The sequence below is a fragment of the Xyrauchen texanus genome, chromosome 22 (genome assembly GCF_025860055.1).
Source record: "Xyrauchen texanus isolate HMW12.3.18 chromosome 22, RBS_HiC_50CHRs, whole genome shotgun sequence".
Taxonomy (NCBI): domain Eukaryota; kingdom Metazoa; phylum Chordata; class Actinopteri; order Cypriniformes; family Catostomidae; genus Xyrauchen; species Xyrauchen texanus.
Window position 1 is genome coordinate 15,126,120 of NC_068297.1, and position 26,603 is coordinate 15,152,722.

General features: G+C 37.4%; 1 protein-coding gene across 2 annotated transcripts in view; it reads left to right on the forward strand.

The window, feature by feature from the left end:
* ehbp1 (EH domain binding protein 1) overlaps positions 1-26,603 on the forward strand; it is a 190,321-nt gene that overhangs the window by 21,830 nt on the left and 141,888 nt on the right. For both annotated transcript variants that reach the window (XM_052153523.1, XM_052153524.1), the window contains exons 3-5: positions 10,520-10,577; positions 11,378-11,473; positions 13,799-13,852. In XM_052153523.1, the coding sequence (XP_052009483.1) occupies positions 10,520-10,577; positions 11,378-11,473; positions 13,799-13,852 (208 nt within the window). The remainder of the gene's footprint in view (positions 1-10,519; positions 10,578-11,377; positions 11,474-13,798; positions 13,853-26,603) is intronic.

The window sequence follows — 26,603 nt, forward strand, 5'->3', positions numbered from 1 at the left end:
GATTTGAGGCAGGGGAAAATATATAAGGAGATTAAAACAAAAACACTGGATGGATTTTTATCATAATAGGATGGTTGTGTACAGGCACAGCCAACACACATTTCAGTACAATCAACTTGAAAAAGTGCATGTACCATTATATGACCCCTTTAAAACTCTCTCTCTCTCTCTCTCTCTCTCTCTCTCTCTCTCTCTCTCTTATATATTTATATATATATATTAGTATAGTATATGCAGAATTGCACAGACATTATAGTACAGATGTATTTCCTTATATATATATATATATATATATATATATATATATATATATTATACAATTATTTAAATACAATCCTACAGATAGCCGAATCATTAACGTTCTCGTCTGTTCTCTCTCTCTCTCTCTCTCTCTCTCTCTCTCTCTCTCTCTCTCTCTCTCTCTCTCTCTCTCTCTCTCTCTCTCTCAGCTGTATTTTGTAGCAGTACTGTGTTACTTGATCTCCTGTTACAGGCTGGTGTGTTGCCCTTAATATCACTTTGTTCCACTAGCTCTCTTTTCTCTTGCTCAGATGTACAATGATCCGATCAGATTGAAAACTATATGACTGTCAGCATCTGTGTGTGTTTATCACAACCAAGGAGTGTTCTTTCCTCTGTATTAATAGGCCTGTTTATAGCTATGAGATGGTTGAGGAAGTCTTTTTCCTCATCTGTATTTTTTTTTTATCCATTTAAGTCAGGAAGTGGTAGAGTCTGTCCACTCCTGCTCTATGGCGTCTCATCCCTTCCTCTCCCTCCCTTTCCCTGTGAGCCAGCAAGGTCACAGATTATAAGAGCCACTCTCCATTAAGGGCTGCTTTTTATAGACATTCTACACAAATCTGAAGTTTTTTGTAGAAACACACATCATGAAATAAACTACCAACCATTGGCTTTGTGAACTTGATTTGGCCAATATTAACTTCCAGTGCTGTAATGATGCGCTCATCTCACAATTCAGTTCTGTTCATGATAGTGAACTCACCGTTCGCTTCACAATTCTTTAAACTAATCCTGAATCAAGAAATGTTAAATGGTTAGTTCACCCCAAAATGAAAACCTCTCATCATTTACTCACCCTCATGCCATCAGAAATGTGTATTTATTCTTCTGCTGAACATCAACAAATATTTTTATAAGAATTTCTTAGCTCTGTAGGTCCTTACAATGCAAGTGAATGGGTGCCAACAGTTTGAAGCTCCAAAATCCACATAAGGGAAACCTAAAGGTACTCCAGATGGCTATAGTGGTTAAATCCATATTTTCCGAAGAGATGTGATAGGTGTGGGTGAGAAACAGATCGAAATTTAAGTCCTTTTTCTTTCACTTTCTCCTTCTGTTTTTGGTGATTCACATTCTTCTTGCATATCGCCCTCTGATGGGCAGGGAGGAGAATTTATGACAAACAAAAAAATTAAATATTGATCTGTTTCTCACCCTCACCAATCATAATGTGTATGAACACACAGATTTAACCACTGGAGTCATGGGGATTGTATTTATGCTCCCTTTATGTGGATTTTCGAGCTTCAAAATGTTGGTAAGTAATTGTGCCAACTATTGCTCAGTGTGTTGACAGACCAATTCATTTAATTTTATTCAGAGCCAATCAAATTTGATGAAAGCTTTATATATATATATATATATATATATATATATATATATATATATATATATATATATATATATATATATATACAGAGGTTAAATTGGGCCGAAGCACACCGGAGCGCAGCTCCGCCTCCTCGGGTCCACAACACACCCTGCCGGAGCTCAGCTCCGTCTCCTTCAGCACCAAATATTGTTATTCCACTTGAATTATTTTTAATCTCCTGACTCTGACAAATACATGGCATATGAGACTGAATAATATACACAGAGACACCCAGGCTACATGGAATTATCAGACGTCATAAATGCATTAATCGCTGATTCAGCACCCCGCCCACAGCCATCAAGGGAAAACTGTCACAATTCTAAGCATAACAGCGAAGTTACCATGGAAACCCGCTAACGGCTAGAGCGATCGAATATATCCTGCTCCTGTCTATAACTTTATCTTAGTGTTTCTCAACTGGTTTTTACTTCAGGACAGATTTTATATTGGACATCAAGTGTCGACCTGCCATCGATTAAACATAACCTGTATTTAATGTGTCCTGAGTTGCATTTCCTTTTATGTTGCATAGTTTTGTTCATGGTTTTTCAGTACATGAACATGCATCAAGTGACATTATTTTTGTTGTTGATGTCAAAATCTACAGAAACTGTACTTATATGGGCCCATTATTATGACATTTGTTACCTAATATTACATTTTATACACAGAAGGAAAGGCTCCTCATTACCATGGTTAGGTCAGTGTTAGTCTTAAATAATAGTAATAATAATAAATTAATGTATTTATGAAAAATACATACTAGCTTAAACCAGGGGCGTGTCTAGGGGGAGGCCGGGGGAGGCAGTGCCTCCCCTAGGATAAGCTCTGCCTCCCCTGAGAATTTGAGAGCTTCAGCCCCGAATGTTTTGAGTGTAGCCCCAAATGTATTTTGAATAGTTGACTGACAAATATGAAACCGGACAAAAGCCTATGTAAACCCCCGAAATCATAAGTTGCCTTATTTCATTGTGCTTTGGCTTTGCACATACTGCATACAGCCTGTAAAAATAGACATAGGCATAATCTAGCCTATAGAATAAGTTCCTTTGCTGTCGGTAGCCTATGGGCGACTCCGTTTCTTCCTCTCTGTTGAATATGCAGCAGGTAGAGGAGAAGCTTGCACAGCTAACATCAACTAACGTTACTTAGTGGCGAGTTAACGGCAATTAGCAGGAAAGACAGCAAAAATTAAGCAAATGAGGCTTTGGGGATTTTTCCGAAAGAAGTCAGTGGGTAAGAATTCACATTTGTTTTTGTCCTTAAAGTCTTAAGATCATCATCTAGCTGGCTTTCACCCACAGTAGGCTAAACCTTCAAGAGTTGTAGCCTCTAACCTCCTTGTTTAGATTGACACAGCTTGGTAGCTCCGAGTTAACGTAGTCGCCTCTCACGCGGTTCGAGCCCCGTTCGGAGCGTACTTTTCTTGTTTATCAGATGTTGTTTTCGCTAAGGATAACCAATAAGCATTAACATAAAATGTATGTGTGACTTGTTTTGTGATATTAGTTTGTAGAAAATATACACTTTGATTTGATGAAATGGTTTTGTAGAGAGTAGCAAAGATGAGCTACAGACTGAGGAGCAGCAGCAGCAGCGGTGCCAGAATCAGGCATGGAAACTGGTAACAATTAATAAGTCACTTTACTTTAGAGAAAGTTAAAAGTGAAACATTGTTTATCTCAATGATCCTAATGAAAGTATTTTGACAGATGAATTATGCTCATAGAGATGATGAGAATTATATACAGTTCGATGCCATAGTGTGTCAATGAACTTAGACCAAAGTCATTCATGTATTGCTTTAACTTAGGATCTTATACATCATTTTGACTATTTATGTCAAAAAATATAAATTATTTATATTCAGTATTGTTTTTACCTCACTTTACTCACTATAATATAACTCTTTTGTGATGACTTTATGTTAATGTACATGAAAATTCAAGAATCATGATAGATCTTAGGGCAATCCCACTGTTCTGCTCTTCCCAATAAGTTATGTGCTGTATCTGTTCTTTTGCATCACAGATGATTCAGGGAGGAGAGAGGATGTTGAGGATAGTACTAGAGTGGAAGATTTAGGAACTGTAGAAACAGGCCCAGCCAGAGCAAAACTCAAAGAATACCCTCTCACCAGCTTTGGACTACAGGGAAGTGGTTGCTAGTGTGAAAATAAAATTGTCTGGGCTAAGCCCCGGATTTCCTTCAATGCTGGAAACGCCTCTGCATCTGATGATAAATTACAGTTTAAAAGTGGATTGTTTTGTGCATATTTTTCCATCGCTAGCAGATGAGTGAGGTCTGATACAACAAAAATCCAGCTTAAGCCCTATAGTCTAATAGGGGCCCTGTGCCTATCTCTGGGTTCCTGGCTTAGAAAAAGATATGCACTAAAACAGATTGTGTGTAGTATAGCTTAATTTTGCACCAATTTTTTCAATTGTTTATGTTGCCCCCCAAACAAGCCAAATGCCCCCCCAAACATGATATCCTGGTAACCCCTCTGGCTTAAACACATCTTGAAATTTAAACTGCCACTGTTGATGTCTACATTCTATCTTTAGATAATTTCATATGAAACTGAAACATTTTGTCAAAATATAACAGTTACATTTACTCTTGTAAAATCCTGAAACAAATTTGTAAAGGTGATGGTGTGTAATATTTTAATATTGTGTAATAGTTCATATTTTTTACTATTTTGGTTAAGGGGCCACATCGGGTTTTAAGTAGTGCATGGGGTTCCACATTGTATTGCTTTTGAGATACAGTGTTCTGCATTTATTTGTTTTTGTAACTTTTAAGCCCAGAAATAGTTGTGTAGCTACTCAATTTTCTGAAGTGTATCTGTGACTAGTGAGACCATTTTGCCTAAAGAATTATATTGCTCTACAAAGATAAATACTTTTCTATCAGGCATTAAAAACTCAATAAAGGCAGAGATTATACATTTATTTTGCCATCTCTACTTCCCTGTTCATTTATTATTCAGTTTGAATAATAATAAAAAAAAATGTATAGAACGACTAATGTTTGTCGCAAAGTGGACGAGTTTACTCTTTATTTTCTTTCTAAAACTTGTCATGATGCGTTTCGCCTCGGTGGTTTTTCAACACTCAACAGAGTAACACAGGCTGCATGAATATGATAAATAATTACTGCATGAGTTACATTAACATTCAGGTGTGAAGGGACTTCAACGTTTCTAAATTGCACAAATAAAAAATACATTTACATATTCGTCTCTGGCTTGCAATATTTTCAAACATGTTCATTTCATACATTTTCCGAGGGTGAAATCCATTGCCTGCCTGTTAACATTCAAGGTAAAAAATAATAATAAAATAAGTGAATTGTAAAGTATTTGTCTTTGTTTGAATAACTACTCAACCCTAACTTACACATTAATACTGGAAAAAGAGCCCTTTGGTGTAAAAACACATTAAGTCATTTTACGGTAGGATTTAGAATGATGACCATTCACCGTAAATTAGTGCTCCCCCTCCCCAACAGAAGCCAATTTAAACACTGTGTATATATATATATATATATATATATATATGGATATATATATATATATTTTGGATAATATGAGCACATTTCTTTGCTATCAGAATAAATTAACCTTTTAAGGGACAATATTTGTCCACTGGAATTGTTTAGGGGCATTTGTTTTAACATTTAATGGGGGCATTTTGTTACTAACCATATAAAAGCACCCATCTGCCATCCATTTATTCAAAATACTTACAATTAAATATATTCTGGACAATTTTGGCTGTTAATTATAAAATAAAGGAGGGAAAATGCACACACATCCAATATTTCTTCAACAGGTGCCGGACTTTAGTTTAAAGCATTAAAGTGAAGAGATTGACCAGCACTCTGTTAAAACAAAATCAAATCAACATCAGCTGCAGCTGTAAATAAATTGTCCCATCCCTGTGTTTGAATATACCTTTCTACTGTCTACTGTCACAGTAATGTTTGATGTTATTGCTGTTTTAAGTAATGGAGTTATTGGTAGTGCTATTTAGTATTTTCAGAGCTTATTTTTGTTTTGGTAGCCAAAAACACACTTTATGTTAGCTACACACTCTTTAAGATGGCATGGAATAGGAACTTTTGCCCACTGAAACATTTTCCTCCTGGGTTTGCAAGTCTGTCTGTGTATCCTCTCTGCCCTGCTCCACTTTGTGCCGATAACATCATCTACTGCACTATGACCCATTTCATCATCCTTATCTCTTCATTTGTTTATGTCAGTCCCCCTAGGGTTTGCACTAGTCACTCGCCATTTATAAAACAGGCCTGTTGAAAATACAGCGGGTGGGAAGCCTTGTGGCTCTTCACTGAAAAGGCACAGTGGCTCAAATATATGCTGTGATGTTCTAAAACACACACAGAGAAAGAACTTCAGAACTAGTGTTTGTATACTGTGTCACTCTGCTCAACAACACAACATATCATCAACAATTCTACACATTCCCTGTTTCTGTATTGTATTGAGCTAGATAAAGGACAAAAAGATTTCAATTTGAATTTAGTCAATTTGAATTTTAGACATGTGGCATTTAACAAAATAACATTTTTCATAGTGTATTTTATAGTTTTCAATTTGAATTGTGGCTTATTTTATAGATTTGTATTTTTAAACAGCAGATTTTGTGTTCTATAGTTTTTAGAGGTGGAATTAGCTGTAAATATTCAGATTATTCGGGGTTCGGGTGTGCAGTGGTTTAAGAGTCGTTAAAGTAATTTTAATTGGCAGTGTGCTACATGGGGCCACTTAAAGTATTTTGTTTAGAATCTATTTTATTTTAAAATAACTTCAGATAATGAATTAATCTCAGAAGACTTCCTTATTCAAACAAACTGGAGATACTGTAGCTATTCTGTTATTCAAGCTGTGCACTGTTAGGCTTGAAGAGTGCTGCTGAACACTATTAAGTAATACACATTCAGTTCATTATTTTAATTATTTACTCATTAGTTTTTACAAAATATGCTAATTTTAGGCTGTAGAAACCTAACGCAGTTCTTAATGTGAGAAAACGTGTGAACACATGTGCAGGCTTTCTGCCCAAGACCTGTGGGTTCTTTACCCCAGAGCAGCGTTTGAGGGTCTGGTTGCTGTAGCTTGGCTCTGTGCCCCAAACCTCAGATGTTCACAGAGTTTTATTAGCAGGGACCTGCCAGGTGTTTGATCTAAACTGAGTGCCAATGGTAGAAATCCAACCAAAATTAACATCAGACTCACTCTGATTTGCTTTAATGTCTACGTTTGTAGAGAACATTAGTCAAGATGGACTTTGAAAATATAGTCAGAGAGGACTCTCTGGCTTTTGGCTGGTAAAGGAAATCTTAATGTGTATAAAGCTTTGTGCCCTGCAACCACAAATGTGATCTAAAACAACTGACTGACTTAGAGAATCTATGTAGTAATGGGTTTGAAAAATGAAGTGCACCCTAGGGAGCACTAAATGCAGATTTAAAATGTAAGAAATGAATCCAGAAATTACTTTCAGGTAGGGTTCTTTTGGTTTCTGTCAGGATGCTGGTGTAATTGAAGCAGGCAGCACATTGAAACAATAGCAACAGAGTTCAAAGAAGTTTCAGAGATTATGGACTAGGTTTTTAAAAGGTGAACAATAAAGGCCCAGGTATACTTATTTTTTTCGCGTTCCTGATCGGATCACGGCAAGCTGACAGTGTTGCCTGGCAAAGTATACTTTTCTGACCTTGAGCGAATACGAACGCGTTCGACGCATGCCCTACAACTGCTTTATTCTCTTTTAGTACAGCCAATGGCCAGTGTATGTGTGGGTCGACAAAATCTTGGTCGCACAAACTGGGTCACGCATACTGTGTGCGGAGCAACAAGGACAACCAAAGTCTATTCAGGCATTTAGTAACTGAAAGGTGCTATGTTGGCGTTGACAAAGACAGGGCTCTGGTAATCCCAAATTCAGGAACTCTAAACCTTAATCACCACTTTCATTGGAAATGAACAAATAAACCTGCCTGGGGCGAAAAAGGTTCCATGAATGCTTGTTTGTGCAACTTTGGTGCTCAAAGGTGATTGCTCATGTCTTTGCTCCTTTGTTGGTAGTGAAATGGCAATCAGAGAGCATTCACAAATTTTCTTCTGTTCAGTTACCAAACTTTTCTTGCAGCCTAAGTTTATGTAACACACAGGCACGCACACACACTTTAAAGGCAACATGAAATCGAAATTTGACCTTATTTTCTTTCTTAATGCATGTTTCTGGTCCTATTTATAATGATTAATCTGGCCATGTTATTTCAGAATTGGCCTTAAATGTAAAAACCTGCTATTTATGAGAAGATTTTTCCTTTTCCACTGACGTCACTTTGTAATTGCGAGCTGTTGGGTAGTTTTGACTTACAGCCATTTAGGCATTGTTTTAACAAACTCACCTTTGATCTGGCTGCATTCTAATATGGGATGCCCACTTTTCAAAATCTGATCACTTTTCAAAGTGCTGTCTTTTTTTTCTTATTGAATATCATGTTTCACTCAGAAGTACCTCACATTAAAAAGTAAAATTGGTTGTGACCTTTTTTAAAGTAGCTCCATATTTAATTGTTGATGGAATGAAAACAAAGCTATATTTTTAACGTTTCACCACCTGAACGATCAACACCAATTTCAACAACAGTACAGCCCATTAAAGAGACTGTAATTTATCCCCCACAACGTTTAATTCCTGTCAAAAATTCAATATAAGTTCTTTGGAGTTTTACATTTCACTTTTGGCTGTAGCTCCCCTGATGGCCCCCTACTGTCCGCCAGAGGCACAGCTGTGAGTTTGCACCCTGTTAGAGCTCTGTTTGGTCTGAGCAAAATAAAAAATCCATGTGCATTTCCTTCTAGATTCTTCCAACAGTTAGATCATTTCTGCTGCTGTAAAGGAGATTCTGCAACAGTAACACTGGACATGTTTTTTGTGTTAACTACAAATGTAGGGAAGAAATGTAAATACTGAAATACAGTATTTACAAGCGATAAGACCATGAGAACAGGGAACTGTAGTAGAGGATGCCAACTTGCCTAGAGGAAAGAGAAAATTGTGTTATGGGAGAGAGTTAAGGCCCAGGTATACTTTTGCGTCGAGTCGACACGTTGCCTTTCTGAGTATACTTTCTTCTGACCGCGAGAGGATATGCATGCGTTCGACGCATGCCTACAACAGCTGCTTTGCGATACTCTTTTTATTACAGTCAGTGGTCGGCGCATGCGATGAGTACAGATGAGGACCACGTCTGCGGGTCGAGAAAATCTGGGCCATGCGGACTGTGGTGATGATGAAATTTGCATCACGCATACTGTGCATGGAGCAACACGGACAACCAAAGTATACTCAATCCTTTAGAGAGAAATGGTGATGGAAATGATAGCTGAATTTTAGAGAGGGGAGATTGAGAAGTCTTAAATGCTCCACGTCAAAAAGCATGAGTATGTCAGATCAGGAGTTTAGTTTCTCTTATCTATTCTATATTGTATGTAATTATTGTATTACCATTACTGGCTCTCACTGTTAAATGTTGTAAAAAAGAGAGCCAGTAATGGTAATAAAATAATTACATACAATATAGAATAGATTAGAAAAACTAAACTCATGCTTTGACTTCCTCTCTGGTTTCTTGTCCAGTTTAAGTCTAAGTCATTTGTTGTAGTGCTGTGAGTGGTGATTATCCATGGAAAATCCTTTTTGGGGTGGACTGAAATTTCTCTGTTTCTGGGAAACTGATCCATTTAAGTAATCTTGAATGATCCAGACACACAGCAGGAGGGAGTTACTGTAAACAGGCATAGATCAGCCTGCTGTCTGCTCTGTTATGTTTGGAATGGTTTAGAAAAGTCCATGCTTGGTGATGTGGGAGTTTGATCATTTGATTGAATAAAATTTTTTCCTTATCAGATTTTCAGAAAAAAAACGTCATACTTAAAAGAAAAAACGTCTAATCTGAAAATGTAAAAAGCAGATACACGCACACAAGCATGAGAACTTCAAGGATATTCTTCAATGTGTTTGATCTCGACATGCACGGACACTTATGAGAAGAACGAACATCCGCAGCATAGTTAATACAACTAATACACTAAAATAACGGACAATTCTTCTCAAAATGTTGATTTTGTGCTTAGATACATTTTTCTTTTACACTTTCTTTGTCTTTTCTGACTTTGTTGCGGTTTATTATCATGCACAATATTATAATGAACACACTGACATAGTGAGACTTTGTATCATGGAACAGAGTCCCTCCCCTCCAAATCCGATCACAAGTGGTCACAGAAAACTCATTTATACAACCAGGTATAAACAGTGATGTGTCTCACCGGACCATATGTGATCGGATCACCCAATACACATCTTAATACCAGGTGGAAACAGGGTCTAACACACACCTATCAGATTGTGGTCAAGCCTCTTACTGCTGGTAATTCAACTAAATATCGCCAGTCCTGAAGCCTTCTCCTCTCCCTCAGTCCTGCTCCGATGTGCTGGAAATGTTTCTCTTAAAGGAGCTTTGAGATTTGATTGTTAGATGGGTATGACTTGTTCTGCAGTGCCAGTTAGTTGAATGCTTAGCTTCACTGTGAGGCTGGTCAGCAACTTTCTCATTTCTCATCTGATCTTGTTCTTTGTTGCATTTAATTGTACCACTAGTGATTGAAACTCAACCCTCCTCAGATTCATGACAAGATTAATTAAATCAAAAGCTCTGGTACTCTTTAATCTGGCTTTTATTCTTGTTTTCTTAGCACTGCTTGTTTAGTAATTTTTTATTCTCTTGTGTTGTTTATAGGCAACCGGACAAACTAGTTGTCGTCTGGACACGCAGGAGTCGAAGGAAATCTTCCAAGGTGGGTAAAAACTGTTTATTTTAATGAGTTTGTACTGTTTTAATTTGGTGATATTCAAATGACAGGCCCATAATGAACTAGTATGGTTGTAGCATTAACTGCCCCCTGGTGGACTGGAGCAGCTCCTAAACATCCCTCACTTTGTTCATTCTCATGATTGTCTCTGTAGCAGAGCAGGTGTAAAGATTACTGTTGTAAGGTGTGATGATTTCAGAAGTGAGGAACTGTTGTATATCTGAACATGGAGTTTTAAAGGTTAAAGCAGCAGTGGATTTTAAAATGCATGTATCTTCACTCACATACTACATACAGGTTAACTCTAAAGGCATTGTCCACAGTGGTATGTAGGTGTTGTATGTTAGGGTAGTTGACAGAGAGGAAAAGAGGGAAGGAAGAATTGTGAAGAATCAGCATATCACTCCTGTATGCAGCCTTTACATCCCTGTGTGCAGTAAGAGATTTGATTTCTTTTGATTTGGTCCTTCCTATTATTAATTTCCTTATGCCAGCATTTAAAACTACTGGTACTACAGTTATCTGTCTTTTCCATGGTACATAAGAATGTTTAGATGCATGATATCTAAATCAAAATTTGGCTTTGTGTGAATGCTGTAAGCAAAATTATTTAATGTTTATTGGTCATTGGTCATGACATTAAAATAATAATCTGTATCAACGAAAATATCTGTATCACTACATCCATTTCATAAGCATCACATCAAGTCTATGTTAAAACAACCATCTAGAATACTAGTAATATTTAGTGTGTAAGTGTAATCATGCTGTGTAATCCCTTCCAGTCTCATAGCTGGCAGCCTGGCATCAAGAATCCCTACAGAGGAGTGGTGGTATGGCCTGTGCCAGAGAACATCGAGATTACCGTTACACTCTTTAAGGTACACAAACACATGCAAACACACACTCTGTCATCCAGGGGCCAAGTAGGCTCAGGCTCTATTGGGGCCAGTCGTAGCAGTTGGCTATTTCCCAGAAGCTGATTGGTTGGGGATCTGCAGTGCTGTTTGTGTCTAGACGTCCTGATTCCACCCTGATTTACCCATTACAGTCAAAGCATTTAGCAAAGCATTTACCCCCCCTTTTCATGTGTGTGTGGGACAGAAACTTATACATCAGCAGAAAGTGTTTGCTCTCTTTTTTTAGTCACTTTGAGATGCTGGTCCGTAGATTTATTTTTTTTCATCTGGAGTGAGGGAAGTGAGACCTAACATCCTGAATTGTCAGACGCAGGTGCAATTACACAGAAAGTGCATGTCTTTGACACACACACACACACACACACACACACACACACACACACACACACACACACACACACACACACACACACACAGTTACGAGCTAGTGCTGACAGGCTGACCTGGTGTTGAATATCCTCTAAAAGTCTCCACATTGTGTTTACAAAGGTCAAACACACATAGACACAAAGTTCTTATCCAAACATTTTTCTTATCAGCCCTGTCCTCACCAAACCACAGCACACTAATCAGTGTTGAGTAAAACTACTTCTCCCAGAGTGCACTGCTGTAGTAGGCATTAATGAGTTCATGAATGTTTCATTTGTCTACCGCCAACATGAAGTCAGCTGACCGGGTCCGTTCTAGAAGATCTCTACAGGTCAGGTAGACTTGTGTGTATGAAGACAGAATAAAAACGTATGTTGCTAACAATTTGCTAGTTGCTGGTATTTGTAGTCTTTGCAACTTTTACCCCATTATAACCCATTCTAAAAACCCATAGGAAATTTCCCAGTGGAAACCATTGCAAATTTTGATTTTATTTTATCTGAAACCATTGCCTCCTTGGTTCACCTGCAAATTGATGTCATGGCTGAACAGTTCTATGCCATTTTTAGGGAGTTTAAAAAAAGTCACATAAAGCTGTAGATAATTCTTAGATAATTGATTATCATAGATAATAATGCCACTTTGCAGATGTGGTACACATGACACTCTCAGAAAATGAAATCCAAAGTATGAATTGAATTTGCTAGACACAATATTTTTTCAAGAATTTTTATAGATTTGTTTTTCTGTATAACTGTACTATTGAAAACTGAATCTGTCTGCATCAAGAATCATTAAAAGTGTCATTAACAGAACTGTTCAGGAAACTGAATCATTAAAGGAATATTTGTTTTTCAATACAAGTTAAGCTCAATTGACAGCATGTATGGCATAATATTGATTACCATTTATTATGACTCATTTTCTTTAAAAAAAAGCAGAAATCTGTGTTCCAGTGAGCAGACACAGATTTCGAAAGCAGAGGCCCCTGGGCACAAAATCTTGGAGAATATTTTTAAAATATTATGTGAAATATTACATGAAAGTACCCTGTACTAGAGAATGACTCCCACATATTATATAGATTGATAAGCCTAGACCGCATATCTGGTCATAAAAATGAACAGTCAACATTAATACCACAACGTTACATGATTTAAAAAGCAACTTATCATACGGGGACAGAGGGGTGGTGAAATGCGGGTGCTGGACTCTAGCTAAATCAGTAAAAATATTTATTTAGGTGGGTCGGTGCATGCAGATTCGGAAGGCTTCGGCGCCAATCCGGGCATCTATAATAATCAGGGTTTTTAATAAGGGGAAAAAGTAATAGATAGACCTACATTTTGAGGCTGTCAAACTGGTAATGTACGTTAACCTACCCGTCACTGCTGGGTCTCTTAGCAGAAGAATTAATAATGTAAGTGCTTTTATAAAATTATAAGCTTCATGTTTGTGTTTAAACACCTGAAAAAATTGGCCCCATTCACTTCAATTGTAAGTGCCTCACCGTAACCTTTTTTAAAGAAAAGGAGGGACGAGTCTAAATTAATTTTTTTGGTAGTCAACATTATGCCACTAATGCTGTCGATTGAGCTTAACTTGTATTGAACCTGGAATATTCCTGTGGAATCAGAATCAGAATCAATAAATTCCTTGCCATTCCCATCTTTAGTAGCCTAGAAGGTATGCAGCACATGTCGTTTTAGTGCTGCTTTGATCAATAACACAAAGGACATTTGATTGTTTGTTTAGAGTTGCAGTGAATGTTGATAGATTGATCTATGGACTTGCTGTCTTGGGACAATATTTCTGCTGCAGAGGACACTAACAAGGCTTTTATTCTGAAAGTTTCTTTAATAAGGAGCTTTCAGTTTTTCTGCTGTCTGTTATTCATACCAACATACTGTTTTTCAGGATCCGCATGCTGAAGAGTTTGAAGATAAAGAGTGGATCTTTGTCATCGAGAATGTGAGTGCTTTTTATATGATGTTATGATTCTTGTCAGGTCTGCTATGTACAACATGACACCTAGTGGTCAAATAGAGTAATTAAAAATTACAGGTTTTAAATTATCTGATTGGTGACTGATTTGAGCCTAAAGAAGTCTGCTTCATGTTGTGTCAAGTTATTCCTTGCCATATTTGTGGTAATATTAAGATATTTGTATGAATATAATATATAGATAGATATATTGATCGATCTATATAGATCTATCTATCTATCTATCTATCTATCTATCTATCTATCTATATCTATATATATATATATATATATATATATATATATATATATATATATCTATCAGTGGCGAGCCGTGCATTTAAATTTAAAATGTATAGTTGCATTCAAAAAGTATTTTACTTACTGAAGAGATTACTTTGCATTTTATTGTCATTTGTTTCATTTAATATTTAGTCCTTTCAGATGGAAAACATTTATACATATAAATGATGTGATCCAAAGTGCATTTGAACAGCGGTGAAACACTTTCTTATGATGTGTTACATTCATACGAGCAGACAGAAAAGTCAGTTTGGAGCAGAAGAAATAGAAATAAACCTTGTGAAAATTGCCAGCTTCATGCTAAGATAAAATGCTATTTCTAGCCATTTAACATGTACATGTTACCAGGCGTGATCATATTTTTTTTATCAAGAAAATTCACGTTGGATCATAATTTCTTTTTATTTAGTAAGACCTTTGATATTAGGGCATAAATCATTATTGATAATATTTTTTGTATTGTTTTACTATAAAAATATAAAAAAATTATAAATTCCTTAAAACAATATCATTTTGATTTATCTTGTTTTAGAAACAACACTGCATAAGATATTTAGGTTTTTCAGAGAATGTATTTGTAACATGTATATTTTGTCTTACTGTACTGGCAGAGTTTATATAGACAAAACAAGTGAAAAAATCTCCCAGTGCTGAAGAAGTAATCCAAAGTATTAAGAATACGTTTTCTGACCTTGAGTAATCTAACGGAATACGTTACAAATTACATTTTACAGCATGTATTCTGTAATCTGTAGTATGTATGTGTATGTATGTGTGTGTGTGTGTGTGTATATATATATATATATTATACATACACACACATACATACATACATGCATGATGGCATAATATTGATTACCATAAAAATTAATTATGACTCGTCCCTCATTTTCTTTAAAAAAAGCAAAAATCTGTGTTCCAGTGAGGCACTTACAATAGAAGTGAATGGGGGCCAATTGTTAACGTTAAAATACTTACTGTTTCAAAAGAGAGATACAAACCGATGTCGAAGGTTTGATGTCAGGAGTGATGCTGAGGAAACTGTTTAATTTTGTGTGTTCCTCTGGTATTTCTGAGGACTGTTATTGCCATCGTAGATTGTTGCAATGTTATTGGCACAGGGGTATTCATAAATATGATTGTGCTTGGCAGCTATTTGGCTAGAGATGGTGTGTGTTGTTGACCATAAATGGCAGTTTTCAGGATAGATGCAAAAGTGGGACTTCTTAAACCATGGTACCTTTGCCTTCCCTTTATTCTCCTCTGTTAGAGAAGATACTTAGCAGTATAACACTTTTATTTGCTTTCTTTGATTAAAATCTCTATGAATGCATTTTCTTATCACACTCTTTCCAGAAATACACACACACCCTCAAAGGTCCAGCTGCACAGCTCAGAAACAAACATGCAGAATTTAGAGGCTCAAAGCTCAGCAAAATAAATGGAGAGAGATAATCTGGGGACATGTGCTGAGCAAAACTCATCAATTAATGATCTTATCTTCGCAGTATGACAGTCTCTGTTTCTCTCTCTGACTGTCTCTCTCTCTTGAGAGAGGTTGTTTGGATTCACACCAAAACATGGGCATCGGCCCAGAATCTGTCTGCTCAGCATACATCACACATGTACATACTGTACATAAACATACACTTTAATAAACTCACTGTCACAGATCTGATGTAAGTGTAAGTGTCTCCTTTGCTGACAAGCTCTTATGCAGTTCTCTCTCATCATAAACAGAACAGTAAAGTCTTGTACACTGCCTTTATCAGTGTGAACACACATGTGGTTCTGTTTGTGTGGTGATTGTGTATTTGTGCTGTGAATTAAACTAATGGATGTTAAAAAGAGAGAGACAGGCTTAATGTGTTAAGCCTAAAACATACTTCTGTATGACTTACTTTCTTCGGTGGAACACAGCAGATGTTTGGCAGAATGTTTGTCTCAGTCACTATTCACTTTCATTGCATTGTTTTTTTTCCACACAATACAAGTGTCTGATGACTGAGGCAATCATTTTTTTCTCTCTTTTTGCTTATAAGAAAGTAAAACTGGTTTGGAAAAACTTGAGGGTGACTAAATGAAGACAATTTGTATTTTTGGTTAAACTATCCCTTTTAATGTGTGTTCTTGCAATGCTCTTGCAGGATTACGTTAGTACTTATCATTTACTCACCCTAATGTCACCCCAGATGTGCATGACTTTCTTTTTTCTGCAGAACACAAAAAAAGATTTTTAGAGGTGTGTGTGTGTGTGTGTGTGTGTGTGTATGTATGTGTGTGTGTGTATGTATATATATATATATATATATATATATATATATATATATATATATATATATATATATATATATATCAGTATCTCACAAAAGTGAGTACACCCCTCACATTTTTGTAAATATTTGATTATATCTTTTCATGTGACAACACTGAAGAAATGACACTTTGCTACAATGTAAAGTAGTGAGTGTACAGCTTGTATAACAGTGTAAATTTGCTGTCCCCTCAAAATAACTCAACACACAGCCATTAATGTCTAAACTGCTGGCAACAAAATTGAGTACACCCCTAAGTGAAAATGTCCAAATTGGGCCCAATGTGTCAATATTTTGTGTGGCCACCATTATTTTCCAGCACTGCTTTAACCCTCTTGGGCATGGAGTTCACCAGAGCTTCACAGGTTGCCAGTGGAGTCCTCTTCTACTCGTGACGACATCACAGAGCTGGTGGATGTTAGAGACCTTGTGCTCCTCCACCTTCCGTTTGAGGATGCCCCACAGATGCTCAATAGGGTTTAGGTCTGGAGACATGCTTGGCCAGTCCATCACCTTCACCCTCATCTTCTTTAGCCCTGTGGCCCAGTCTCTGAAGGGAGGGGATCATCCTCTGCTTCAGTATGTCACAGTACATGTTGGCATTCTTGGTTCCCTCAATGAACTGTAGCTCCCCATTGCCGGCAGCACTCATGCAGCCCCAGACCATGACACTCCCACCACCATGCTTGACTGTAGGCAAGACACACTTGTCTTTGTACTCCTCACCTGGTTTCCGCCACACACGCTTTACACCATCTGAACCAAATAAGATTATCTTGGTCTCATCAGACCATAGGACATGGTTCCAGTAATCCATGTCCTTAGTCTGCTTGTCTTCAGCAAACTGTTTGCAGGCTTTCTTGTGCATCATCTTTAGAAGAGGCTTCCTTCTGGGAAGACAGCCATGCAGACCAATTTGATGCAGTGTGCGGCGTATGGTCTGAGCACTGACTGGCTTACCCCCCACCCCTTCAACCTCTGCAGCAATGCTGGCAGCACGCATACGTCTATTTCACAAAGACAACCTCTGGATGTGATGCTGAGCACTCAACTTCTTTGGTCGACCATGGCGAGGCCTCTTCTGAGTGGAACCTGTCCTGTTAAACCACTGTATGGTCTTGGCCACCGTGCTGCAGCTCAGTGTCAGGGTCTTGGCAATCTTCTTATAGCCTAGGCCATCTTTATGTAGAGCAACAATTCTTTTTTTCAGATCCTCAGAGAGTTCTTTGCCATGAGGTGCAATGTTGAACTTCCAGTGACCAGTATGAGGGAGTGTGAGAGTGATGACACCAAATTTAACACACCTGCTCCCCATTCACACCTGAGACCTTGCAACACTAACGAGTCACATGACACCGGGGAGGGAAAATGGCTAATTGGGCCCAATTTGGACATTTTCATTTAGGGGTGTACTTACTTTTGCCAGCAGTTTAGACATTAATGGCTGAGATATTTTGACGGGACAGCAAATTTACACTGTTATACAAGCTGTACACTCACTACTTTACACTGTAGCAAAGTGTCATTTCTTCAGTGTTGTCACATGATAAGATAAATAAAATATTTACAAAAATGTGAGGGGTATACTCACTTTTGTGAGATACTGTGTATGTGTATATGTGTGTATATGTATATATATATATATATATATATATGTATATGTATATATATATATATATATATATATATACATATATATATATATATATATATATATATATATATATATATATATATATATATATATATATATATATATATATATACCAGCTCTGTAGGTCTATGTAATATAAGTGAATGGAGACCAAAACTTTTAAAGTCAGTATAAATGTAATATGTGAGACTCCAGTGGTTAAATCAAAGTTTTCTGAAGTGATCCAGTTTTAGGGAGAAAACAGGCCAAAGTATAACTTTGCCATTGCAATCTCTTGGCACAATCATGATTTCAAGTTTGATTACACTTCCTAGTTGTTCACACATACGCAGAGCACTAGATGGCGCTATAGAAAGTGTAATCGACTTGTTCAGCAAGAATCTTTTCAAACTGTTTCTCCACCATGATGGTTATTGACTATAATATATACAGTATGTCGAGTATAGAGAATAGAAAAGGAGAAAACTGTCAGTAAAAAGAGACTGTTTATTGTCTGCTTTAGCACCTCTTGTGACAATGCCGAGAATACAACGCGTACTTGTGTTACGTTATGAATTGTGGTTTGATGTGTTTCGGAACACAGTGTCGCATGAAGTTGACCTTGCGTAACTACAAGCGTTCTAGTTTACATACTTGGTAAGATCTAGAGCATGTTTTGGGCCTTACGTGAGCATATAAGGAGAGAGTGAGGAGAGGAGGGTGAGAACAGAAAGCTTGGGAACTGAATTCCTCTTGTCCATACTCACCTCACCAATAACACACTGATCAAAGACATGCCTGCCATCTGACACTGGCAATGTGAGCAGAAGACAAGAGATCCTGACACACACACTTGTTTCCCACAAAGACACACAGATAAACACTGAATTCCTTCTACAAACTCCCGTCTCCCACAAACACACACATACTCTCTCCACTCCTTAACACACAATGGCTTACTCTACCATGTGCTTCTGCCTGCTGTGAGAAACTGGGAGAAAACGGAGGAGAAAGAATGTGAGAGGGATAGAAAAAGGAGTATAAAGGCAGGAGAGGAGAAGAGAGCATTCCAAGAGAGATTTCTTGAGCTGCACTATTTGTGTGTGTGAGAGAGAGAGAGAGAGAGAGAGAGAGAGAGAGAGAGAGAGAGAGAGAGAGAGAGAGAGAGGGAAAAGTGGCGGTATTTCTAGTCATTTTCTGTCTGCTCATCAGGGCCTGGTGTTCAGATCTGACTCTTGTATTAAAACCTGCAGAGTTGCTTCTTTTAGCTGAAGTTTTTAACAGAGTTCTGTGAAGATTCTAACAGTTCAGACTAGCAAAAACTTTAACAGGCTTATTTTTGCTATTTAACAGTAAAAGTATGGCTTTGATAGTGGAAAAGAAGATCTGTGCTGTCATCCAATGAATATGCCAATGCTAATGTCCTCTTCATGCCACTAGAGGGCAGCAGGGGACTGTAGAAACGGATTGTGTGCTGAAGGTCTGGATCCTTTGAAACCTGTTCATTGTATCTAAAGGGTAATTGAGTGTGTGGGTTTTGCAGTATGAAGGCTGTCATCTAGACACAACCCTGCTTAAAGGTATAGTTTGTAGTTTCACCCAAACATGAAAATTATGTAACAAGTTACTCACCCTCATGTTGTTCCAAAACTGTATTACTTGCTTGCTTCTATTGAACACTAAAGGAGATGTTAGGCAGAATGTAAGTGACTAGCAGCCTCTTTTGTGCCATGGAGGAAATAAAGTTATACAGGTTTGCAGCAACATGAGGGTGAGTAAATGGTGCCAGAATTAACATTTATTGGTGATTTATCCCTTTAAGGGTTGAAAGACTGAATTAAAGGAAAAAAATTAAAGGGAGAAGAATGTGAAGGAAAGAATAACCTGAACCCTCTGTGGTGAGTTGAACGGAAGAACACATTTTACCAAAGAGGAATGATTAACTTCCCATTCATGTGGTTTAATTTGAGCCTGGCTTTCAGAAACCTGCGCCTACTTCTCTGCATTTCAAACCGTGAAACTTTTTTTTTTTATATACCCTTTTTACTTTATCTCTCTGAGCTTTAATCAGTTTTCAGAAGCCAGACACTCCAGGGAGACATTTAACAACTAACCGTGTGTGTGTGTGTGTGTGTGTGTGTGTGTGTGTGTGTGTGTGTGTGTGTGTGTGTGTGTGTGTGTGTGTGTGTGTATATAAAGAGAAAGCAATGAATTAGATTTTCTCATTTGTTTTCCCCCTCTATTAATCCATCCTCCTTTTTTCCCTTCTATCTCTCTTCCTCTCTCTCTCTCTGTCTGATGATCTGCTGCATTTTGTGGACTTCGTCCAAAACATTTAAAGTCATTTCCACCTCAGTTGACCTCAGCCCAGGGGTCCTTGCTGCCTGCGGCCTGTGCCCGCTTCAGGAGGGCATTACGTGGGCTAGTGGTCTACACGCTGCCCCTGGTCCCACAACTCTCTGGAGACTACACAGAATAATTCAGCCACCCAGCCAGGCATGCGGAGCAAAGCTAGTGTGGAGAATGAAATAGAAAAGTTTGTGTGTCTCTCTCAAGGGATTAATCTGAACTAAATGTAACCGGCTCTCAAATTGTGTTGCTAGTTTGCTTTGTGTCATATTTGTAGATCATGGCTCCGAAAGCAGACAGATTTCAAATCTGTAAACCTGTACTTTTTATGGAGGAGTTATTAATTATTTTTAAATTGATGATTTGTTCTTCACTGTGCAAAAGATGATCTGTAGTTTTACTCTGATTTGGATTTGCATTTGGGTCAAATCAAACAAACTCATCGACTAAATGCAGTCTATATATGGTGTAAATAAAACACACACTCCAAGTGATAATCGTACGGCAAGTCTGTTCTCTGTTATCTGTGTCACCTTGAACATTACTGTATTATAATCATTCCATTATCATACATTGCGATATTTTGATAAATTCAATATGCCTTAATTCCTAGTAAAAACACATTGTATTTTATCTTAAGCTAACTTTAACAAGTTTGCAAATCAACATATTATTTTAATTTGCAAATTGAATGCAGTGTCGTTCACAATGTGTCACTCAATTCACATGTTGCCTTTTCAACGTTTTTCAAAATCTTTAAAGAACATCTGACAATTTTTTTATTTTTTTTGCTGGTGCAGATTAAAACAAACCTTGTTTATGCAATATGAACAAACTACACTTACAGCATTAGGCTGAGATATTGATCTAAAGTTTCAAGTCTCTGTATATATGTATACTGAAACTGGTGTGAACTGAACTTACAAGGCTGCTATACTGCGAGGGATGATACTGGTTTCAATGTTACAGAGCTGACCGCAGCATACCTGTGTGTTTGTTTGACAGACAGATTAACAGGATTCCTAACAAGGATTGAGATCAGATGCAAGGCAAGGTCAGAGTCGTCTTTAAGCCCATCTCACAAACATACACAAGCAAAGATATCTAAAACAGAAACACTCTTTGTTTTGCCCTTTTAGTTTGAGGTGGAAGCAGGAATAAACATGCAGACTGTGTGTGTCTGTGTTAATCCGTTTCTCTGCCGTTGCTTAGGACGTACAGAGTGGCCTCAAATTATTTAGCCAGTTTTGGTCACATGAATAGTGTATGAATGTAATTTCATGAGATAACAATTTGGTGTGGGATCGATGCCTTTTTTTTATGCATCGATAATCAGAAAATATTTCCAATGATTATTCAGTTATAAATGGGGCTATTCATTGCACAATAATCTTTGTCTTTTTATACATATTTCTCAACACAACTTTGGTAAAGTGTGAGCAGCAGGGTAATTTAAGAGGGGCTGCAAACCGGACACATCTTGTGGACGACATGGCACATTCTAAAATTCGAAAAAAAAAAAAAAAAAACGGGGAAGAACTTTTCCATTAAATTCCACCCAAATCATTACCAAAGGACATAGATTATTTACTCTTGCCATCGCTGGATGGTATATTGTGTATTTGTATTTTTAGTTACAAGAATTCACTGGATTGACCATTTGCACAGTTACAGCAGTTTTATACACTAACCTGCAAACTCACGTCACTTTGTTCATTCTTGAAGTACAAAAACCTTCATAACTTCTTTGTGAATGTTGAATTGTCCTATCCACACTTCCGTCAGGTGTGCAACTGGCTTTAGTATTAATTACAGTAAATCACCCCCTTGTGGTCTCCCAAAGCTATTATGCCAGATTACATTAATGGAAGGCCAACTGACAATTAGGATTCTAATGTAAAAGTTGTCTAATGTTAATATATTGATGCCTCAAAAACGTTTCCAGAAAATAATGTGCCGATCAAACGTTTATTTATCAATATTTTATGACATTCTTAATAACAACTTATAAAAGAAGATAGCATTTGCAATCAAATGATTCTAGACCTTGTTTCAAACTAACTTTACTTTTCTTAGACATTACTTCTATTAGTTTTATCAACTGGTCCAAATGTTAATTTTGGTGAAAGTATGATGCGTGTTCCCTTCAATTCAACACAGTTGTATAGTTGTATACAATGTATAGTGCATCCATATATTTTGGTGCCTGGCTGAAGTGCCCAAATACTTTTTGGGGCCACTGAATGTGTGTGTAGTCTGTTGAATTTCTTTGGTTTTGTTGTTATGTCTGTAGAGCTGTAACATCAGATGTGGCCTACTCACAGTTTTCTCTGGTAGTGTTTGTGTATGTCACTGATCCTTTTTGGAACTGCTCAGTTCTTTTTATCTACCTCTTTCTCTCCTTTTCTCTGCCACCTCTCTCTCTTTCCCTCCATTTCTGTTTCCATTTCTCGCTTTCTATCTTTTCTACCCATCTCTGTTTTATTTATTTTACTGTTTCTTCTTAAGATGGTGCCTGCTGATGGAGACAGATCTTTGTGGTCCTGAAACATATTCCTCAAAGCCAAATATTTATCCACAAGCTTGACCCAGGTGTTCTCTCTCGCTTTCCTCCCTCTCTAACGCTCTGTGTGTTTCTTTTAGAAACACAAATTTTGTCAAACTTAATCTTACAAAAGTGAAAGAACAGGAGAGTTTTTAACATCTGCGTGTGACTCCTTGCTGTTGAATGTTTCGGTCAATGCATTTGAAAAGGGTGTGATTAAAGCATTTTTGCCGATAACGGGACACATGCTCTCATATATGCATACAATTCTAATCCCTTTGTTTTTATTTATCTTAAGCTAGCTTTACTTCGTCTCTGCTTTTGTTTTGCTTTGCTAGTTTGGGTTCATAAAAAAGTGGAGCACAAACACGATAAAGGGAATAAGAGTTGGTTACGAACTGTGACTTCATCACACTTTCAGTCACCTACTACAGAAACACAGTAAATACAAACATACAACGTTAGTCCAATATGGACATTTCAAAATAGACAAAGAGTCTGGCAAATGAGAGATAAAGGAGGTTTCGGCTGTAATGTTATACTGTACAGGTGAAACTCGAAAAATTAGAATATCGTGCAAAAGTTCATTAATTTCAGTAATTCAACTTAAAAGGTGAAACTAATATATTATATAGACTCATTACAAGCAAAGTAAGATATTTCCAGCCTTTATTTGATATAATTTTGATGATTATGGCTTACAGCTTATGAAAACCCCAAATTCAGAATCTCAGAAAATTAGAATATTACATGAAATCAATAAAAAAAAGGATTTTAAATACAGAAATGTCGGCCCTCTGAAAAGTATAATCATGCATATGTACTCAGTACTTGGTTTGGGCCCCTTTTGCATTAATTACTGCCTCAATGCGGCGTGGCATGGATGCTATCAGCCTGTGGCACTGCTGAGGTGTTATGGAAGACCAAGATGCTTCAATAGCGGCCTTCAGCTCTTCTGCATTGTTTGGTCTCATGTCTCTCATCTTTCTCTTGGCAATGCCCCATAGATTCTCTATGGGGTTCAGGTCAAGCGAGTTTGCTGGCCAATCAAGCACAGTAATACCATGGTTATTGAACCAGGTTTTGGTACTTTTGGCAGTGTGGGCAGGTGCCAAGTCCTGCTGGAAAATGAAGTCAGCATCTCCATAAAGCTTGTCTGCTGAAGGAAGCATGAAGTGCTCTAAAATGTCCCGGTAGATGGCTGCGTTGACTCTGGACTTAATAAAGCACAGTGGACCAACACCAGCCGATGACATGGCTCCCCAAACCAACACAGACTGTGGAAACTTCACACTGGACTTCAAGCATCTTGGATTGTGTGCCTCTCCATTCTTCCTCCAGACTCTGGGACCTTGGTTTCCAAATGAGATGCAAAATTTGCTCTCATCAGAAAAGAGGACTTTGGACCACTGAGCAACAGACCAGTTCTTTTTTTCTTTAGTCCAGGTAAGACGTTTGACATTTGAAGCCCATGTCCAGGACCCGTCTGTGTGTGGTGGCTCTTGATGCAGTAACTCCAGCCTCAGTCCACTCCTTGTGAAGCTCCCCCACACATTTGAATGGCCTTTTCCTGACAATCCTCTCCAGGCTACGGTCATCCCTGCTGCTTGTGCACCTTTTTCTTCCACACTTTTCCCTTCCACTTAACTTTCTATTAATGTGCTTTGATACAGCACTTTGAGAACATCCAACTTCTTTTGCAATTACCTTTTGAGGCTTTCCCTCCTTGTGGAGGGTGTCAATGATGGTTTTCTGCACAACTGTCAGGTCAGCAGTCTTCCCCATGATTGTGAATTCAACTGAACCAGACTGAGAGACCATTTAAAGGCTCAGGAACCCTTTGCAGGTGTTTAGCTGATTAGAGTGTGACACTTTGAGCCTACAATACTGAACCTTTTCACAATATTCTAATTTTCTGAGATTCTGAATTTGGGGTTTTCATAAGCTGTAAGCCATAATCATCAAAATTATATCAAATAAAGGCTTGAAATATCTTACTTTGCTTGTAATGAGTCTATATAATATATTAGTTTCACCTTTTAAGTTGAATTACTGAAATTAATGAACTTTTGCACAATATTCTAATTTTTCGAGTTTCACCTGTATATGGAGTATATAGACCTATATATGGCTTCTTATTTGTTTGTCCATAAAAAGTATTAGTACTTCTGAGACTCCAAGTCCATATCAAATACAAAATACTACGAATGCATACATTTTATAGAACATTTATAGAAAATATTAAAAGAGATGTGATAATTACCATTATTGTGGCCAATAACTGATTTAAAAGCAGATATTCTAAATCAGTATTGTTTCTCTCATTGATTAAAATGTGTTCACACTAAAGCTCTGGCCTTGAAAACACAAACACAGTCTCATGACAAGTCATTAGTACATAAGTACGAGAAGGTAAAATTGTAAGAAGTAACAATTAGTATGACCTAATTGTGGATTTATGTGCTATTTGGAGCTTCAAACCCATTGACTTGCATTTTATGGACCTACATTTTATGGATCTTTGTTTCTGTTCTGCTGAAGAGAATACAAATTTTTGGATGAACTATTCCTTAAAGTTTAAACTCTTGTTTTAGCACAGGGGTGAATTGGCAGGTGAGTGGTGGTGCTTCACTGCTGTCTGGGACACATACAGGACAGATTGCATTTCACATGTGGTCACATCCGTTTTTGACAACCTTTGTCTGTGGATTCAGTGGTCCGATCATAAAACTTTTTGATCGAATCACCAAAAACGCATCTTAAAACCAGGTGGAAATGGGGACTAAAATGTTAACTTTACTGTGTATCAATCTGTTGTACATTACAAAGTTTCAATGTCTGTTTTTCCAACATAGTCTCATGGCAACTACTAAGGTATTGTACGATTTAGAATAAAGAAATATGTCATTGTTTTGGTACCATGAAAAAAATATAAAAACAAAGTATAATGTCTGTTTAATTGCTGCCTGTTTGGTCCTACAGTTTGATTTTAAACAAGTACTAGATAAAAATAGCTTCTGTCTTTTAAACTCTTTAACACCATGGACTGAATGTGAAGGATTAAACCTATTATGTTGGTTTTAAACAGCTTAAAACACAAGAGCCAATACAGATAATACATTCAAAGCCTGTGGGATTGCGCTCCTATAGAACCTGTTTGACGACACCATGACAGCAGCACTTACACCAGTCACTCTAATCTAGAGATGCCTAGAGTTCAGAGCTCCTACAGATGGTTATAAACACCCTTGAATATTTTATGTTGAACAAAATCCTCCTGTGATGAGAGCACAGGTGAATTAACCTGTGAGTCATGATGTCATGGACCTGTCTTTGAATTTAGCTGGTGTTGGCTTTAGTGTAGTTGTGTGTCAATTTTTTGGTAGTTGGCCCTATGGGACACAGAACACACACACACACACACACACACACACACACACACACACACACACACACACACACACATATTGTTGTTCTACCTATCATTATGAGGACTTTCCATAGACATAATGATTTTTATACTGTACAAACTATAGATTGTATCCCCTAAACCTAACACAACCCCTAAAGCTAACCCTCACAGAAAACTTTCTG